Below are 20,330 nucleotides of genomic sequence, written 5' to 3'. Positions count from 1 at the left end.
TATGCTGTGATAGTCTGAATATGAAACTAGGATTGCAAATGTGTAACTTCAGATTTGGTGAAGAAAATAATAGAGTGCCACAACAAAATAACAGACTTTGTTATTCAGAGTGTTAAAAACGAGGTGTGGGTGTTACATGCATAAAGTGTAACTTCTGAATAGCTGAAATTGTAAAGAGTTTTAAGAGTTGAAGTTGTTCATGGTGCCTTTTTAATCGTTTCAAACTTTTAATTGACTAAAACTGCAAAGCTGTTGCAACTTCAGTAACTCCTACGACAACGTAGATAGGCTTTTAAAGGCAGCCTATTGATGGAACTTTGTCAGTTGAGACATTAAGAATTGTCTCCTGTAATTTTTCCAGTAAGTCTTCTGCCCATCCATTCTTTTTAACTGCTGTATATTTTGTAGGTTAAAGTGTATAAAATAAATTCTTTGTATAAACAGATGTTATCTTCTTTTGTACTGTGCAAATACAGATCTGAAATGAACACAGAAGAACTTCAGAAGTTTATAGCTGAAGTCTGTAACTTTCATACCGGACCAACATTTCCCATATTTGATGTGGTTCTTACAATCTAGGATACTGGCACCAGAGAGAAAGTCCTTCCAGTTTTCCATCCTACAGGTCAATCCTGCCTCTGTAAGTGCTGTTAGAGGAAATTGTTTCATTCCACGTTTTCCTCGTTTGAGTTTTTGACCTGGGGGGAAACATGGGGAGTGGACATCATGTCCTTGAACACACGTAAGGATACCTTGATGCCTGGGCTGAGTTGCCGGGCTGCCGGGGCAAGTTGCGCCCCTTTCGCCCAGCACAGAAGGCCTTTCGCTGATCTTGCTGGCGGTGCTTGCCGGGTCGGTGAGCCGGGCTGCGGGCCTGCCGAGGACGGCGTTGCCGCTTCGCTCCGTGTGTAGCGAGAAGGCGCGTCCCCTGGCAGCGAGCGGGCCTCGGGCACGGAGGGGCGCGGGGGCGGGGGCAGCCGCCCGGGCCGAGGGCGGGGCCGGGGCGCGGCGGGGCCGCGGCCGCGCCTGCGCGGGGGCGCACACGTGGGTGCGCCGGCGCCGAGCGGCGCGGCGGCCGCGGAGCCATGGGGAAGAGCCGGGCGCGGCGGTTCCGCAGGGCCCCCTTCTCCCCCACCGGCCCCGAGCAGCGCCGCGACGGGGAGGGCAGCCCCGAGGAAGAGCCGGCCGCGGAGCTGCTGGAGAAGGTGCGGGCGGGGAGCGGAGGCGCGCGCTCGGCGCGGCCCCCGCTCGGGGCCGGGGGAGCGGGGCAGCCCCGGCAGCCGCGGCCCGGCCCGGTGGGGGCTGTGCCCGCCGCTGCGGTGGGGGTGGAGCGTGGTCTCGGCCCTCCCCGGCGGTGTCGGGCGAGCGGCCGGGAGCGGTGCCGCCCGCCCGCCCTCGGGCGCGGGAAGGAGCCGTGCGGGACGTCCGCCGCCGCCCGTCCCTGATGCCGGCGCCGCGTCGCTTCTCCGGCGTCACGGCTGCGCCCGCAGGCGGCTCGGCAGGGAGGGGCGGCGGCGGGCCGGCAGCTGCTGCCGCTCTCTGCTCGCCCCCGGGCCCGGCACCCGTCCGGGCTCTCGTTCCCCTTCCTGACCGGTTCAGAGGGGCTGGGGCAGGGCGGGAGGCTGCTCTGAGCCCCCTGTCCCGGGAGGGGCTTTGAAGGAGTTCTTGCAGTGCCTGGGTTCGGTCTACCCGCCTGGAGAGTTTTCCTTCAGGTAGCCAGAGCAATGAGGCCAAGATCCACGCGTAAGAAGTAACTGATAGAAAATGCTGAAAAAGGCTGGGTTTGGCCACTTGTTGGCCACATTCCTGGTTTTGGTTTAAGTATTACAGATGAAAACTAGTTTAAACCTCTTCCTGCGCATGTGACGTTAGAATCAGAAGTAAAAATCTGTTTTCCTTTAGGTAAATAAATCCCCTTTGTTCACTTCACCTAACGGAACTACTGAACAATTCACTGCTTGATTATGCTACTGGATTAACCTATTTAGTCTTAAAAAAAAAGTAAAAAAAAAAAAAGATAAAATGCACAGCTGAGAATGAGGTGAGAGACCTCTGTCAGTTTCAGTGAGGCAGGATCTGATGTGCCAATCTTTTCCGTTCTGCTCTTCAACAGATGTTTGTCTTTTCTATTAGGTTTTCAGCAAACTCCATGACCTTCCAGGACAGGCACTTATGCTGTTTTATTATTTTTATGGTTTGCAATTCTTACATCTTACCTAAACCTCCATTACAGCATAAGTCAGTGTTGTCTTGTGGACTCGGAGAATGCTTGCTCCTTGTCTTTAAGCAGATGGTTTTAGTGTAAAGGTTATTGTGGTTTTTTATATTTTTTGATTCTTCAGTTTTTCTTCAAGTTGTCATATGCTATGTCTGTTATACCTCCTTGATGGTATTTTTTCTTCCCAGTTTTGTCCTTTTTTAAAACATGATAATCAAAAGCAGATACAAGGTCTTGCCAGTGCCCACTAGTGTCAAATCTGTATCTGAACTATGGCTCTCTTGTTAAACACCCAGAATAGTATTTATCTAGTCATATAGTTAATACACACAACCTAGGCAAAGATTTATAAGCTTCCATGGAAGTTAAAAGCTCTTGATTCCATTCAGGAGCAGTAAAACAGGAGCTACAGTGCTGGGCCTGCAAATCAAAAGGCAGATCAAGGTTTTCACTCAATAAAAACTTCTAGCTACCTTTTCCCTCACCCCTAATCTGCCCTGTTTGCCTCTCCCCAGCTGCAGCATCCAAGTGCTGAAGTGAGAGAGTATGCCTGTGCCAGTATTTCCAAGCTGTTGCAGCAGAAGCATGTAATCCCAGCCTTTCTGCAGAGAGACGTTGTCCGGTGTTTAGGACCGTTGTTGATGGACCACAGTTTAGCTGTTCGCGAGACAGCTGCAGGTGCTCTCCGGTAAGCAATCGTTAATATTCAGTTAGAATGAGAGACTCCTGGCATGGTAAACAAAAGAGTGGGGTTTTGCTGCTAAAAGCGATGAACTTGAATGCCAGCCTCTCTTGCGTTAACTCTGTTTTGAGTAAGTAAGCTTACATCAGTCGAAGTCCCTGAGAGAGGGGCTTTTCTTGCTCCAGTATGCTGCCATGAGACTTTAACGTCAGGAGCAGGGTTTAAGTTAGTTACAACCATTTTATCTACTCCTAGTGGAATGCGCTGTTTTCCATCCTTATGTTAGGGGAAAAAGCCAAACCAGTAGCGTGAAGAAATACAGATAACATGAATGTTGTTAGTATGGCATTTGTGTCTTGATAACTCTGTAGGAGCGGTGGGTTAGTTAGAGAATGCACATAGCTGGCTTTTTGAGAAACTTCTAAATATTAAACAGCATCATTCTGAGTTGGTATTCTGCGGTCAGACCTACAGCTTGCTGTACTTGTACAAAAACGTAATGCTAATACTGATAACATTCATGTTGTATCTTACACTGAGTAATACTTGACAGAAGTCATGTTTTAGTACAGATTATCTTTCTAGTTATGCTAGACAAGTAAGTGAAAATAATTTTTTTTTTTTCCTGACACTGAAGTTATTCTTTTATGTTAGGAAGGTAGAAGACTAAAGTTACTGATTAAGCAAATTGATTTTAAAACAAAAAGTACCATAACCTTTACAGAAGAATATTGAGTGCCTGGTTTTTTTCTGAAACATTCCTGGAAGGTGTTGTATCTGATCCAAAGCATTTTTTTTTTTTCCCAGAAATCTGAGTGCTTGTGGAGGATTTGAAGTCTGTGATGACATGGTGACAAAAGACATCATGACACCCCTTGTCGCACTTCTGAAAGAGGTGTGTTTATTTTTATTCTGATTTTAAAACTGATCTAGCCATTGAATTATCCCATTTTCAAAAACAGTTCAGTTTTTGTAGCTATTATCAAGATAAGATATTTGAAAGAGCTTTTAAAAGAATATTTCAGTAGGTTTAATAGTACAAAAATTATTCCAGAGATTTCAAACTACTTGGTTCTGTCTCCTGACCTGCTAACTTGGGTCCGTGGTGAGGTTTGCTGCCTAGGATGATTTTTCCATAAACAGTCTGGAGATTTTGGGTCTGGAATGTCAGTCAAGACAAGTCTATTCTGTAAGATCCAGATCCAACATTTATGTTGCAACATTATTCTAGTGAGGTTTTTTTGGTAAACAGTTTTGTCTAAATGAAAGCTTGGATTTAAAGTTGGGTAGTTACTGTTATTGTAGAATAATCTGTACCGAATACCTATTCTTTGTTTGGTCCAGGTGTTGCAGTGCAGTTTGGAAATTGCATTGAATTCTGTCACCTGCTGTCTTTGTATGAGCAGTCTTGAGCAATACCATCATTTTCTGTATGTTTCTTCCCCATTTTAAAATATGGGTAATAGCATTATTGTAAAGCACAGCAAGATATTAGCTGAATTCATCTTTATGATTAGAAAGAACTGTTGAAAACTGCATACAGACTGTATTAGCAAGAAACAGCATTTCAGGGTCTAAAATTGCTAGGTATTTCTTTATTTTAAAAAATGCTTCTGAAGACTATTAAATGCAAAGCAAGTACTGTAAGTCTTTCTACAAGAGAAAAAAAAAATACTAATTATTCAATTCCATTGTGGCCCAGTTTTCATAAAGAGTAGGAAACTAGTCAGGTTTTCTGGTAATAAACGCTTCAGGAGAGATCTCTCCATTCATTCTGCTGCTAATGTTTTAAGTTTTTGCTTTTCGTCTTGGCTTGTTTGTTTCCCAACCCTGGGTCTCTTGTTTGGTTGTAGTGTAGCACTGGACTAGATGCTAACCAGCTCTCTCCAAAGAAATGCAGAGAGGTGAACAAAAATTATATTGAAGACATAGCCAATGAGGCTATTAATTTGCTGTGGAATGTATGGTAAGTGCTGTGTAAACACTGGCCTTCTGGAAGAGCTAAATGAAATTGTTCCTGAAAAAGAGCATGGTAATTGAGGCAGAAAAGAAATTACTGCCCTTGCATGGGAAAATGTATTTAGTTGCTGATTCTGATTTCTGATTGTGTTGCTCCTATGTGTGCCTTGCTTAATAAATGGCAAGCCCTCATCTGAGCTGAAATACAAGTTTATCTTCTACCATGAATTACTTTTGTACGTGAAGGATTCTATAAGTGCCCAAAGTTGGTCATTAGTTTTAGGAGAGTGACAAAATTTTTTTTTCTATTGATCATCCTAAGTTCTGATACTGTTTTCTGAACGTCTTCTGTCATAGTCTCCTGTACAGTTTGGGTTGTGGGGTCTTGCATGCAATTCCTGTTGATCCTTATTGTGATATGGGAGATGGAGAAAAGTAAATTCTCATCGGTGGACTCCAGTACTCTGGGAATATGAGGAGGTTTTGTACTAGTTTCTTCCCTCTGCAGGTCATCCCAAAAGTTAGTATTAAAATGTTTGGGCAAACTATCCCTTAGTGACTGAGGCATTGATACAAATCTACTTAATTATGTGACAAAGAATGTGAATTGTTCAATTAGCAGTTTACATTGGAAACGCCAGGTGAAGGAAGAGCAATGGCAACACTATTAATACAGAAATGGCTATAAACATTGAAGTGATACAAACCTGTTCTGAAACTTCGCCTTGAATTTTGTGTTGTTTCTTTTCTTTTGAAACAGCTCCACGTCATTATATGCTTTGGTCCATACAGAATTTTTGTTTTGTACTGTACAGTATTTCAGGAGCTGCCTCTATGTCTGTCTCTATGGTATGGCTGCTGGCTTGAGGCCTTATTTGTAAATTGGTTTATTTTTTAGGGATTGGAATCTAGAACAGTACAGAAACTGCTTGCTCAGCACCTTACACAGAATACATGACCCTTTGTAACTCTGACTCAACAATGTTTTGTGTTCGGGTTTTTTTATTGCTTTTGTAGACATAAGTGCTTTGGAACAGGAACTGTAATAATTAAGTGTGCTATAAATCACTTCTGTATTTTGAACTTTGTGGCAACGACTGTGAACTGCTGACTTCATTGCTAAGTTTGGTACTGATAAAATCAGGGCTGGCATTGATGCTGAGACATAGTATTTTCAAAAGTAAATTTTTGAAGACCCTTGTAGCTAGTTAGGTCACATGCTTTTTTAATTTGAATTTATCTTGTATCAATATATTAGTTTAAAAATGGGAATAGCTGTGAAAACTTGAAGAAACATAAATCCCACTATTAGATAATTAACTGAAATGTCACATTTAGCATTGATTCAGCATGCTTTTCTAAATGTTAAGAGCAGTCATTTTCTGGAGTAAGCGAATATTGATGTGAGAGGCAACAGCCCGCTCCGTTGTCAGTGGGTTTGTGGATGAAGTCTTCCATGGCTGCAGAAAGCCGTGGGCTGACTTGCAGCCTGCAGCGATAAGCTGCCTTTGAGCTCTGGCTGTCTTTGTCTGCATGAGACTGTACTTAGGCTCACAAATAAACTCCCAAATAAATTCCTGAATACTGTGTGTGAGGAAGCAGCTGGCAGAAGCCAGCTTTCCTCAAAGGTGTCTGGGGTATTGCAGCTTCTCTTTCTCCATTTTACATAGAGTTGATCATAGCCTCGATAACGAAGGATAGCTCTTTGGCTAATGTGTAATTCCTTGGTAGGTTTTTAAAATGTGCGTAATAGTGAGTACATGTTACTTAAAATGTTGTTACAGTAATTTTTTCCTGTGAAAAGTGTTTTATTAATCTTTTTTATGCATTAGTGAATGCAACAATACCGCAGTATCCATATTCAATAAAGAAGGATGTCTGGAGGATGTGTTACATTACATGAAGAAATTTTCCACGAATGTGGATCTGGCTATATCAGTAGGTAAGTGGTAAAAAGAGAAGATAAGGATTTAAAGATTATTTTTTTTCTTTACTATATGAATGTAACACTGATGTCACATCCGTTGCATAATGCACCTGCATTAGCCTTACTTAAACTTTGCACTGAATGTAAGACTTCAGATTCCTTCCTGAACAGTATATCGTTCAGAAGTTGACATCTGTTGTGCTTGTTTTCAGTCCAAAGGAGAATGGCTTATTGATGGTTACATTTGAGGAAAAATTTTGTGGAAAGAAAGCTCTAGACGGACGCTGTGTTTTTCATTTTGTTTTCTGGTTTTGGTAATGAAGGGTTTAATTTGTAGAGCAAAAGACACAGTCCATCTAAAAAAAATCCCAAACAACTCCTATCACTTTCAACATGTTTTTATGAGTAGCATTGTTGCTGTAGTCTTATAATGGTCTTACAAGTTTATGTGCTCGCAACATTTTTTGGTGTTTTCCCTAGTCAGTATACAATGGAGAAATGAAATTCTGCGTAGCTGAAATTAATATGGCTAGTCCCATGCCTGATGTGGTACTGTCCTCACCTGTTCTATGTACAGGTTTGCCAGAGAATGTCTTTTAATCTAAAACACAGTTTGTGAAGGACAGTGTCATACCATTACAACATGATGCTGCATGAAATGTTTTTTCCTGTGTCTGTTTCATTACTCCAGCTTTCAGGAAGATAATGCTTTTTCATTAGGAGAGTGAAAGCTACTATTGGGTTTGTTAATTATCTTTGTTGTTGTTTGCTGCAGCAAACTGCTTGCAGGCAGTGACGGAAGATAATCCAGATATTCTTTCTTCATTCAATGCTTCTGCACAACAAGTATTGGAAACCGTGATGTTGTGTCCAGAGAGCACAATGAAACATATCCTTCTGAGAACACTGATAGCAGGTATGATGCTCGAGGGCATTTGTTGCTTTGTGATGGAGAGCACGGCAGGTAAAGGAGGGTGGGAAGGAGAGAAGGCTTAGTCTTCTCTGGTATGGTCTGGACATCCCTGGACAAAGCCTGTGTAGATGATTTATGAGGTTATTTCTGCCTCTTGGGATTGTGTTTTGGAGTAACCAAATATTTGCAATTAGTTTTAAAACTGTCTTAAATGCTTGATTCTGAATTCAGTACCTGCTCAGTGTGATAACGCATTGTAACTGTTCATTTGGCTTTCAACAGTGAAACGAGTCAATAAGTAGTACAAGAATTGTTTTGATCTTAATAGGCGTAGGTTTTTACCTCAGATTCTCTACTTTGCATTCTTCTTTCCACCTCAAATGCTCAACCATGGTGATTTTTGATACTGGAGTGTAATAAATTAGTTTAATTTTGAGAATCCTTAGAAAATGGTTATCTTATGTGGAATTGTTATCACAGGTAAGAAGTGTCACCAGGATTGCTCCGCATAAATATTCTGTATGTCCTTACACGCTGAAATTTACTTAAGATGTGGGCATAACGTAGCTATTACAGATTAGCATATGAAATGCTAACCAGAAAAAAAATAAAGACTGTAGAGAAAAGACTAGAACATTCATACTGAAATTTAAGCACTGAGTATTTTAACAAGAGGAGGCAGAAACTTACAAAATATATGGCTGTTACAGAGCTGGGAATTGAGAATTTTAACAGATTTTTATATTTCCACTATCTCATGTTTAGGCACTATCTGGAATATCAAGGATACTATTCCACCAGGCAGCCTGGGAAGCATGGTTAATGCAATCCTGAAGATTTTTTCAGAATCATTAGCAATAGATGCTGGCGAAACAATTATTCGTATGAATGAAGCTGAAAAAAACAGGTTAAAACTTGCTGTGGAGGCAGAAACTGAGGAAAACGTGAGTGATGTTATAGACAACTGTGTTTTGAGTGAAGATGATGACATGGAAGAAATACCAAAAGGCAAACTCAGAAGAGAAAATGACATTTCGGACCTACTTCCAGTAAGTGTGGCTGGCTGGCTCGCTCATGGAGAGCTTAGTGCATTTGGCTGAGCACCTGGCTAGTCTTGACTGAATGTTAGCTGGAGTAGCTACTTACTAGTGTTACTAATCCTAACTCCCGAATGGCTTGACTATTTTAGCTAAAACTTCAAAGCTGAGCATGGAGAATTTCAGCTCAGCTTCTTCAAATGTGAGGAAGTTGCACAGCACATCAGGAAAGCGCATTTCCATTTTTTTCCTCTAGTGGAAGGTATAGGTTTATTGGACACTTCTCCCTGTAGCTACTGCAGGAAGTTCTGATCTCTGCCATAAGGCAAGTGACACTTAATGGTTGTAACCATTCAGTTGTGAATGGAGATGACACAGAGGTTAATGAATGCATTCGCTATTGCGTACATGAAACGAATAACAGAAATGAATGTTAGGGCTTTAGCTAACATTAGGTAATCTTTTCTGTTACAACTTGAGTGCAGGTGGCATTTCTTAAAGGTAAAATTTACTCTGAAGCATCCAGCAGAAAGATGATAGGTTTTGTTTGCCTCTTGGTTTTGTTTGCCCTTTTTGGTTTTTTTTATGGGGAGGGATGAGAAGAGGAAATGGCTGGATTGTATTTTTAACTGACAGCCTGGGTACTTTAAATTGCACTGAAATGTTGTTTTACAAAATTAAATTTGGTTCATATATTTCTTTTTTAGTCAGATAAGTGGGAACTGAAAGAAGTGACGGCTTTACTGATGGCTCAGCAGACTGCTCTGGAAATCATTGTTAATATGTGCTGCAGTGAAGGTTTGTAGGAATCTCTTCCGCTGCAAGTGTTGTGGTACATTTTTTTTCTGGAACAGGTCATGTTTAGGTTGCTGTTTGGTGATCTTAGCTTTTAAGGGTGAATGCACATAGACTTGTTGTCCCTGATACCCTCATCTAGGGGGCAGATGGATTGTAATTTTTATTGCTAATTTAAGTGTTTTTTTTTCATTTAAATAATTTCTATCTCTTACGTATTTTTTGCATGATGCTGCATGTGCCAACATTTAAGAACAAACAAAAAAGCACTCGTGCCAAAGAGACACTTCCTAAAAAGTATTAAAGCAAATTATTTTTTCAGTTAGAGCATGGTCTGAGTGTTCATCTGATACAGTATGGGTGTGAATCCTGTTGCAGGACTGGGGCATCATTTTTTTTAAAGCCGATAAATCTTCTAGTTTTGATTTAGGTTTGATACTACAAGTGTTGCAAAAGAAGGAGGAGAGGCAGCTTTTGTATGCAAATCTGGCAGCAGTGCAGATTTAGGTTGTTCAGAGTTCCACCTTTTATGAGCTTTTTTGGAGGAGAAAGAAAGGCTGTTCCTCTGGGGGGAGTAGGAAATAGATAATCTGTATCTTCTGTGAGCTCTGATACTCAGTTTTCATAGCTTTTCTCCAAATCTTCAGGAAAACAAATAAATGATTCTCAGATTCTGTTTAAAAGAAACAAACAAACCCCCCAAAACCTCAAAAAACTCCTCCAAAACCTGAAAATTGTAATTGCAAGTACAGTTTGTGAGCGTGATGCAAAAGTAATGGTGTAGGAGATAGCTTTCTAAGTAAATCTTTCAGATTCTAATAAAATCCACAGTAATACCCAGATATTCCCACTGGTGATTTTTTTTTTCTTTTACAGCACAAGGAAATTCTGCACCTAGTATATGAAGCTCATTTCATAACTGCATTTCTCATCTAATGAGCTGTAATTCATAAGCTCTCCCCTTTAATTGGAAAATCTCTTGTGGATAAGCTGCATATTCTGCCATTCACTCAGTGTAATGTAAGGTTGATTGTGTTGTATTTCACTACAGTACTTTACCCATTAATGGGCAGACAGAAACATAGTCTGTAGAAATTAAGAGGAATCCAGAGGCAGCTGTTCATTTAATTTTCAAGTTATTTGAGGACTAAAATAGCTTTAGCCATTATGCTGAGTTCATAGAAACACTCAGCTTGCCACAGAACTGAGGGAAACGACTAGGCTGGCAAGAGACGTGTTTTACTGAACGCTAGCCAGCGTTTGGAAGAAGCAGAGCGCTCTCCCCTTAACAGGGACACAGGAGGGAATCCAGGAGACTCCAGCATTGCTGTCCAGTCTGTAGTTCGTAGGTTACCAGCGCTGGTTAAGAAGTATTGAAAATACTTCTGTATTTCCAAGAACATTATGAGAAACCTGATCTTAATTATGGGCTAATGTTCCAGACTCTGGTTTCTGCTCTGCCCTGGTCACTCACTGTGAACGTACGATTTGTTGTTGCTGAATTGCATAGTCAGCTCATATGGTTATAATTTAATTTTCAAAGGAGATTTTTGTTCTCTTTGCTTTGTAAAGATGCAGATGGTATTTTTTTTAGAAGAGGCAAGAGACTGACTGAAAGCGGGATGTCTGCTTTGTTTTCATGCTTGTTGCTACTGTGGGTTAGTAAAGCATAAGACAACCATTTTCTCATGAAAAGGCTATTAACACTAGTATATTATGGCTGTAGAATTAATTGGATATTATCATAAGCAAAAGATGCCTGTGTGATCAGGTTACCACAGCCTGATGAGTTACTTTGCATCAGATGAACAGTAGTCATCATCTTCAAATAAATTCTTAAGCTGCTGCACAGCGCAGGTGAAATGCGTTCATTTAGACCTTTCTTGCTGTATTTTAAGTGAATTCGTTTACCTTTTGCCAGAGAAAAAGTGCATGGCTGCTACCGTAGTTACTACAGTACCTAGATCTCATGTGAATCTCTGTTGTCAGACAAAATTACTTGAGGGTGAATATGATATTTTTTTGTCACAGTAGTTAAATATCCTGACCTATGTAAGCAGGCAGAGCTTTCACCTGTCAGTGAGGGGGATCAGTCCAACCTGTAGACTCAGGACTTGCGTAAACACCAGTGTCATACCAGTTAAAATGTAACCAGGTTTAAAACAACTTTAGATAAATCAGTGTAAACCCTGTGGACATAGATATCTCAGTTTAAATATAAATGATGGGCTTAGCTTGTGCTTGTCAGGCCAAGTCCGCCTTAAGCCATGGACAGATTATGCACTTTACAGTAGCTGTGCCGGTTGGTAACACTACTTCAACCGCTCTCACCATGTCTGCCCTTACAGATCTGCTAGTGGAGTAAATCATCCAAGTATAACCTAGTTCAGGTTTATAAGTATAAATGTAGTTTAATTTACTTAAAATATGTTGCCTGAAATGGCTAACAGAGATGATCTGGCTTGCTTTGGCTTGTTTTGGCGTGTTTTGCTGCGTCATTTCCTTTCAACTGGTCTTGCTGTGGAGACAGTAACATCTTCATCCATCCTGGTTACTGCCCAGTCAGAAGGCATCTGTCTGGCTTCAGTGTTGCCAGAGGAAAGAGTTGGCTTAAACTGATTGCAGTTAGTAAACGAGTTAAGTTAAACCGGTGTATTTGCATGCTTGAATCTACCTCAAAAAGTAAAATGGTACAATCCCAGTTAAAATCCTAATAAATGCTTTATGAAATGTTTCTTCTATACCTTTTTGATATCTTTAAGTGAATCATAGTTAATATCAGAGAATGAAGTACCCGTGTATGAAGAACCTCTCTCATAAGAATATTTGTTGCCTGACTGAATATAAAATAAATAGTTTTTTAAAATAAAACAATTTAAAATAAAGTAGTACAGTATTTACAACTGTGACTTAATGGCACTTTGTGCGGACTTCATTGGAGACCAAGAGCTTAAAGACTCCTAAACCAAGAGCTGGAGCCAAGTTTAGTTGAGAAGTAGGATACCTATTGCATGAGTGATGTTACGAGTCTGTCTTCTATTCTCAGATCCCTCTGATGACGAATGGGAAGAACTCTCCAGCAGTGATGAAAGTGACTTGTTTATGGAAAACTCATACAATGAGGGGGGCGGGCTGCTAATGTCACCCCTGTGCCTCTCTGATGAGGTTAACTCAGCATTTCTGAACAACCTCATTCCAAAGAAGGTATTGTCTTCTATTTCCAGCACATGGTACAGTCTTTCCCTTGTGCCTGATTTGTGTCCCACGTTAGGCAAACAAATTATGCCAATCCATCTGGAGAAAATGAATATTTTTTTTTTTAATCAGTTTAGCTTCACTTTTTTTGGTCTAGAGGTGGAGCATCATCACATGAGCTGTCTTGACCTAAATAATTTCTCCATGTAAGTGGGAATAGAAGGTTCATGTGTTTCAGAAGTCTGGTGCTTTTTTTTTTTTTTAATTTGGCTTTTCCAAAATACGAAGGTTATTCCTTGGTTTGGACATGAAAAAGATTACCTGCAAAAAGAAAGGAAACTTTGAGTAGAAGCATGACTGCCAGATTTACGTATTAGCTAAGTGAGGTGGAAGTAATGTATGTGAATGGCAACAGTCAGCACTGAAAAAGTGCTAGTTTCCTCTTTCCCCCTGTTTTATACATAGTGTCTGAAGTACAATATTTGACACTGACAAGAATTCAGATGTTCTTGTTTAAGAGTTTTGCTCATTCTTATTTGGGGTTGTAAAGATGAAGTTTGTCATTTGAATCAGTTATTATACTAGTTTAGCAGCACGGTAGAATTCTGACCCAAGGCATAAAGGTGCAAGATGATTCAAGGCTTTTTGTACTTAATAGCAAGTAATCTAAGTTTCATGGCAAGGTCTTTTAGACTTGCAGCTGTCTGAAAATTCTGTAGTGGAATCTGTAAGAAGAAGGATCTAAATAAAAATGAATAGCGGAGACCTAGAAAATCACCTTTTGTTCAGTACAGTTGGATACTTAAAATACGCTATGCTAAACCCAGTGTTGAATTGCACCATTTGAGTGATTGAGGAAGATTCTGGCATTTTTAGCAGGTGAGACGCTTGCTATTTGGAAAGCTTTCTAATGTGTAGTTTGAAGTATCTGTTTGATGTTAAGCTAAAATTTCAGTCTTCCCCCCAAACAAAAAGAAAAAGCTTTATTTCTAAACCTTTCTTTTTCCCCTTCCCAGATTCTTGAAAAAACTGCTTTTCCGAAGAGTGATGCTCTAGACATCTGTATGCACAATCCGTCTTGGAAACCATTGATTAAAAAGTAGGAATTTCATTGTCTCTCTTACTATTTTTCATGTATATTCAGTTGTTTTAGAACTGTTAGAAGGATTGTCCATCTTTGGGTTGCTTTTAAGATCTGGACAATGGCAGATCTGATACGTGATTTTGAATAAAGATATAAAAATGTCTGTGTAAACTGCACACCAGATCACAGCCTTATTTAATTCAAGATCCTTCTTTGTGTTTTGACATCTGTTTTTCAAAGAGATCTGCTAAGTGCATTTTTTGTTTGTTTCAGACTGAATGCAGTGCAGTGTAGAGCTTTAACATGTCTTCATAGCATTTTGTTAGTGTCAGATGTGGATTGTCTCGGAGGAGCTTCGGCACTTCAGTCCCTTGCACAGCATCTCTCGCAGCTAGTCTTTTCTAAAACGGGTAAGATGTCAAGGGGGCTTGCTGATCTATTTCATACAGATGTAAGGTAGCCATGTACATTGTTAAGTTTTAATGCCGTTTTACTACTAATTTTATCCCTTTGGCCTTTCAAAGTAAGGATACTGAATGTTGGAGCTGTGCTGCCAAAACAGTGTATCTTGATAAGATGTGTTTATCCAAATTGCATCTTGAGCAAGTATGCTCCTAATGCAGGAATGTGCTTTACATCTGTGTGTGCGCCTGCAGAAAGTCACTAACTTAGTGGATGAATCCTGCCTTGCTGTGAGACCAGAACTGCTTGCTTGATCGTATTTGTGATAATAGCAGTTCTTCATGAATCAGACAAATCATGAAGAAGACGGGACATTTTCATTTTAAATGTGCAAACTAGCCTAAATAGACATATGGGGGAAAAAAAAGGGGTATCTAGCACAGTCTTTCACATAATTTTTTCTACGAATCTTATGAAATTATCACAAAGGTGGTTGTTGCAAAAATCTCCAGAATGCATATGCTTATTACAGTAGGAAAGATAGCAGCTCCCTTGTCTCCAGGATATGCTTTATGCATATGATTGCATAGCTTTATTGAAAATATATTTGTAACAAGAAAATTTGCAAAGTTTTTATGACTAAATATTAAAGCCGCTTAACTTTGTTATGGTGGTGGTGGTGGTTCGATTTCAATGGAGAGGGCAATAAATTTCATTTTCCTAAAAATACATTTTAGAATATCAGTTCTATCCTGGTAAACACTATAATGTATCCACTGTAGTTCCTCCAAGGCACATTATTTCATAGAGATGCTGTGATGGATTCCCCATAGATCTGCTAGTATCAGTGTCATTGGATGGTCTAGTGTAGATACGCAGCAGTTAGTATTTCTAACTACCTCCTGTAATTTTACGTGTGAGATCAGCATCATTCCAATAATACTGTTGGACTACTTATGCTATTATCTCTGTTACTGACACTAGAGAAGCTGAACTAGGATTAAAAAAAAAACGCAACAAAATGATTCCAAGCTGATGATCTGGTTCCCTGATGGGCTGCTTCATTCAGACTATTCTGATAATCTGTTTTTGTTTTAAGGTCAGTGATGATGGCTTTTCAAAAAATAAGAGATATTCTTAGAGGCTGGAAAAGCCTGCCAATTCTCAAAATTCTCAGAAAACATTTTTCCTAAGACAGATCTGTTGAAGTCTAGCATATGCAAGGCTTTGTCATTTCTTGTCTCTTAGAAGCTTGAAAAGCTCAGTTTTCTTCCCTTCCTTCAAGCATCTTCATTTGTAGCCACAAATGCAGTGTATGTAGTTCTTGCTCACTGTAGTGTGTAGTATGACACTGCATTAATGCTTGAAAATGCATCTGCCTGCAAAACACACTTTTTTCTCGGTGTCATTAAAAGCATGTGATCAGTCTATGGGAACATTATCACTGGGAGTGTAGTGCTTGAAAAATTAAAATGCAGGAAATGAAAATAAATATGAAGACATATGCAAGGAAGTTCACATAAAATACTTGTCTCATGTTTGAAGAAGCAGAACTTGCAAGATTTCAGGGTCTAGATGTTATGCTTCGCAATAGTCAAAGTTCTTAGATGAAACTGGAGAAGTGGCTAGCTGAAGACAGAGGGTGCTAATAAATTCGTTTAATGGCCCACATCCATTTTCGTTAGCATGCTTTTTTTAATAGTTAAGTGCTATGTAATGGAAACTGCCAGACAGAGTTAATAACATACCAACATGTGTTTTGAAGGAATTCTGTGGTTTACAGGGTGAAAGAGAGGCATAGTTGCTTACATGGGAAAGGAGGAGATACACATGAAACAATCAAGAGTTTCTGCATCTGGAGTAGTCCAGAAAATAAGAATACATTAGAGGAAAATAAAAAGCTTCAAGAAACGCAGAACATATATTGAAGATGATGGCTGGTATTAATGAACTTGTAGTTAAATAAGAATAATGCCGTGTTTGAATTGTACATTTCTGAAAGGTTGTTAAACCACCAGAAAACATGCTCTTTATATGAATTGGAAAGAGTACAGTGTTCTGGGCATTTAAAAAGCCTGCTTAGAAGACAGAAGAAAGGAGTTAAAGCACGCAGCCAGCTTCCTTAGTTTTCTTAGTTTCTGTATTACGGCCTCCATGTGATAGCAGTTTTCAAGCTTCTGTTCTGACTGCAGTGGTTTGTACCATACGTTAGGTCACACAAGTGTCTTAACCAGGGATGTGCCTGAAAATGAGGACCAACTGTAGTCTAACCTCCAGATGCAATTAATACTGAGTTCAAACAAATCACTATGGTTACAACCTACAAAGACCAGTCTGAAAATCTAGCTCTTCCTGTTTGTGTTAGTACCTGGAGGAACAATTAGGGGATTAAGGAATTTGTATTTCTTTGCTTCTTGTATCCTTCATCTTCCTGTTTAACTTTTGAACTGGGTTCAATTCTTCTACAGAACTCCCTACAGACATAGAATTCCTGGAAGCCATAACCAGTGCTTTGAGGGCTCTCCTACAAACAATGGCATCAAAGAACATCTCTCAGGTAAAAGCTTTCAAACTCAAATGCTTTCGTAGATTCAAATTCATGTGAGATGGTGCTGGAAAGTTTTTGAAACAAAACTATTTAAATGAAGTGCTAAGTTTCAGCAACTGTGAACACTGAAAGAACAGATTTAATAGCATCCATTCTTTGTGTTTTTCATGGGCCTTACAGGAATACTTTTTTATATCTCTCCTTTTTAACATGTAAACAGATGAAAGGTATTTCAAAACCAAAATAGCAGTAAGCCACAGGTAGTATCTGTAGGACATGGATATAATGACAAGCATTTAGTAAATTGGCACCTAGAAATGTAGATTATTTCCTGATGTCATCTAGTTGAAGCTGGTTGTCGTTCTAGAATCTTGGTTGGACATGAATTAGTGAGCTAAATGTAGGAATGAAGTATGGTACATTGTTATACATGATGTAATACTAGATGGTCTGCTGGTCCTTTCTGGCTTTAAACTGAAAAATGATCTTCTGTACTATAAGTTCCAATGAGTTGGAAATAGCTATTGAGCTAGGTAAATTTGTGAAAATCCCTTTGGGCTCAACTTTTTCCTTCAGCTTCGTGACAGCCTTGGTTATATTATGGAAGAAACATCTTAAGAAGTTGAAGGGGAGAGTGTAACTGTTTTCTTGCTGGTTACATTTTCAGAATTCATGTGGTTTTGATAATACAAGACTCTCTGTTTCTCTTTTACAAAATTGCGAGTGTTCTGTAAAAGCAAATGATTGAAATGTCATAGCATGTAAATGTGTCTATCTTCCTTCTTTTTTTTTTTCCCATTGCTAAACAGTGTATGACTCCTGAGCAGCTATTGGCTTTATGTGAAGCTGGTATTCACAGCAGCAATGCCAGTGTTCGAGTGAATGTAGTGAGCATCCTTGGAATTTCTGGCAGCGTCCTGGCAAAAGGACAAGATACAGCTGAAACACTAAAGGTGAAAAAGCGAACTTTGCATTGCAAGCCTAAAACGGTTTTGATACTACTTTCAATTTCCTTAAGCATTGCTGGAAAAATCAATTTTTCTCTCTTATTTCAGATGATTGGAAAATTTCTTCTTGAGGTTGCTATGAAGGAATCTTCTCTCGTGGTAGCAGGGGAAGCCTTGGATGCACTTTTTGATGTATTTGCAGATGGTAAAGAAGCAGAAAAGGCGGCGGTACAGATCAAGCTGCTTCCAGCACTGAAAGAATTTCAGCCAGTGTTCAAAATGAGGGTAGGCATCAAATGCAGCCAGCTCAGGGTCTCAACGCACAATGTGGGTTAAAGCTTTGAGATTTGGGCTGCTAGAAGACATAATTAACAGGAATGTATGGCCTTATAAGATGACCAAAAAAAAAGAAAACAAGTAATTGAATCCTGATATTCCGCTTTAGAGGAAAGCAAATACACTTACCTTGCAGTTCATGGAACCATCAGCGTAACAGCGCAGCATCTGTGTTGCAACATCTGCATTACACCATCAGCATTATTGATGTCCAAATCACTTCATTGTTCTGGAACCCTTGTTAAAAAAAAACAACAAAAAACAAACACCACCACCACCACCCACCCCCCCAACAACAACAACAACAAAAAACCACAAATAACCAAACCCTGCAGATGTTTCTGGAGGAGAACAGCTGAATTGGTGGGAGAGAGGTTGCTTCTGACGTTACATTGACATCTTTTGTTTTTAACATGCTGTAATTGCACGTGGACATTTTTGTTCTGTTGTTGGTTAATTAAAATAGATCATGTATTCTGTATTTTCATGAATCACAAGGCCAAAATTCTAAACTGTAATTTTAGGTACATCCTTGTCTTAGAGAATGACCTTCAATATGTTGTTTCTTTAGTCAGATGAAGCCTGAGGAGTGACTTTCATAGTCTTAAAGCTAAGTGCTATACACACAAAATACATACCTGACAGTGCTACAGTTGTTTGGTTAGTTAGATGTGCAAGGTCTTTCATATAAAAAGCTGCAGAAAATAAGTGTATGTTTCAGATTTGAGTGAAATAGCATGCCAATAGTAGTATCGTTTTAGGCAGAGATGTATTATGGTAAATTGAAATGTAGAAATAATTGCTAGTTATACGTGCACACATGAACATGTCGGAGTTCTCAGAAGGCATGGGTAGCATGCCTTGATAGGAGACATACAATGACTATAAACTTTAGGTGATCTAATAGAAGAAACTTCTCCATTAGTAAAGTATGTATTTTTTGGTTTTACAGATGCGAAAAGAAGGCAAAGGAAACTATAGCACGGATCAACTGTGTGTTCTTGACAATGTGAAGATGAATTTGAGAAGATTCATTGCATATCAGGAGACACTAGGGAAAACCCCAACTTGAAACATCGAGGAACTTTAAACTAAGGTTTCCCTTACTGAATAACATTTTCCAAAAATATAACTGTTTTGAACTTCTAAAATTTACTGAGCAGAGCTGTTTTGCTTTCATGTTAATACTGCATTTTTTTACATTCAGTATTTTTACACTTCTGGGTTGATGCAATATGAAAGTCACATCAGTGTCAAAAAACATAGCATACTTTGAGATTGTTAGCAGTGATAAGAATGTGCTGTTGCAGTCGTGAGGTCTGTACGTAGCACCACTGTCATTGCCTAGAAATCCTCACGTATCCTGGCAGAAAACTATAATTGCATGAAAAAGTAATTTAGAGAATATTCTTGGTTATGTGCCAGATAAAAAAAAAATAAAAATTAAAAGCTCAAGATATTTTTCAGGGAGTTGAGCAGTAGCAGAATGTTCATATTTGCTATTTGCTCTTACCTGTTTCTAGAATTGCACAGGCACTTACGGCAAGCTTCCCAAGAGAAGTGTGTGACGAGTGTGTAGATTACTGTCAGCACTTGGATCTGTTACTTCATGAGGCTCATCGAAGAGAAAACTGTTTAATTTATGATAAATTCAGTATGATATCTTTTTGCTGTGGAAATCGGTGTAAGAGGATCCTATGCTTATACACAGCTCCCTGTTTTTACTTCGTTTTGATGGGTATTTCTGAAAATCAAGTCTCCTGATTTACTTTCTTCCTTGTAATTCTACATCAGGATGAATTTGAATTCAGGGAAGTAGTAAACCTAATAAAAAGTATTTTTTTATACTGAGGTATTATCTAAAGTAACTTTATAATTGCTTAAAATATCTTTCTCTAATATTTGTGATAGAGATTTTTAAGCTGTAAAATACAGAAACTATTTTCAAAAAATGTCACTGATTCATGAAGATTGTATGTGAACTTCCATATATCAAAAGTTTTGGTTTTGTTTCTGTGAATGAGATCCTCTCATATGTATTTTTTTTTAAGGAAAAAAACCCCACAACCAAACACAAAAGCATTTTGTTATGCTGATTTTAGAAATGGGTATTTTTTTCCCCTCCTCTTCTCTTAACATGCTGCCTTAGCACAGGCATCTAGTTTTTAGCAAAAATTTTCCCATGGTGTGAGGTATGGAACCACAAAGACCAAATTTTTTTGGTTTGTTAGATTTCAGTCTCTTAGATTGGAAAGCAGGCTCAGGAACTGACCAGAAAACTTGCAAA

The 20,330-nt window shown here is 39.3% G+C and overlaps 1 protein-coding gene across 2 annotated transcripts; it reads left to right on the top strand.

The window, feature by feature from the left end:
• Positions 1 to 612: 612 nt before the first annotated feature.
• HEATR3 (HEAT repeat containing 3) lies at positions 613 to 19,888 on the top strand. Of its 2 annotated transcripts, none has more exons than XM_059824819.1 (15): positions 613 to 640; positions 2,734 to 2,906; positions 3,708 to 3,795; positions 4,754 to 4,866; positions 6,692 to 6,801; positions 7,562 to 7,702; positions 8,465 to 8,748; positions 9,444 to 9,534; positions 12,578 to 12,735; positions 13,743 to 13,825; positions 14,084 to 14,220; positions 16,681 to 16,769; positions 17,570 to 17,713; positions 17,816 to 17,992; positions 18,996 to 19,888. In XM_059824819.1, exons 2-15 carry the CDS (start codon positions 2,860 to 2,862, stop codon positions 19,113 to 19,115), a joined length of 1,782 nt encoding a protein of 593 aa, XP_059680802.1. In that variant the 5' UTR covers positions 613 to 640; positions 2,734 to 2,859; the 3' UTR covers positions 19,116 to 19,888. The 2 variants fall into 2 exon arrangements, with proteins under 2 accessions (XP_059680802.1, XP_059680801.1); XM_059824818.1 differs by lacking the exon at positions 613 to 640 and adding an exon at positions 1,086 to 1,205.
• Positions 19,889 to 20,330: the final 442 nt, after the last annotated feature.

Source organism: Gavia stellata, chromosome 15, assembly GCF_030936135.1.
Source record: "Gavia stellata isolate bGavSte3 chromosome 15, bGavSte3.hap2, whole genome shotgun sequence".
In the NCBI taxonomy this organism is placed as follows: domain Eukaryota; kingdom Metazoa; phylum Chordata; class Aves; order Gaviiformes; family Gaviidae; genus Gavia; species Gavia stellata.
The sequence above is the reverse complement of the archived record's forward strand: the minus strand, read 5'-3'. Positions and strand labels throughout refer to the sequence as shown.

Excerpts from the sequence above, each read along its gene's own strand:
- HEATR3 (XM_059824818.1), top strand. The coding sequence starts at position 1,086 with ATGGGGAAGAGCCGGGCGCGGCGGTTCCGCAGGGCCCCCTTCTCCCCC. Across the intron at positions 14,221-16,680 it reads GCTAGTCTTTTCTAAAACGG|AACTCCCTACAGACATAGAA; the intron begins GTAAGATGTCAA and ends ATTCTTCTACAG. Across the intron at positions 17,714-17,815 it reads ATACAGCTGAAACACTAAAG|ATGATTGGAAAATTTCTTCT; the intron begins GTGAAAAAGCGA and ends CTCTTATTTCAG.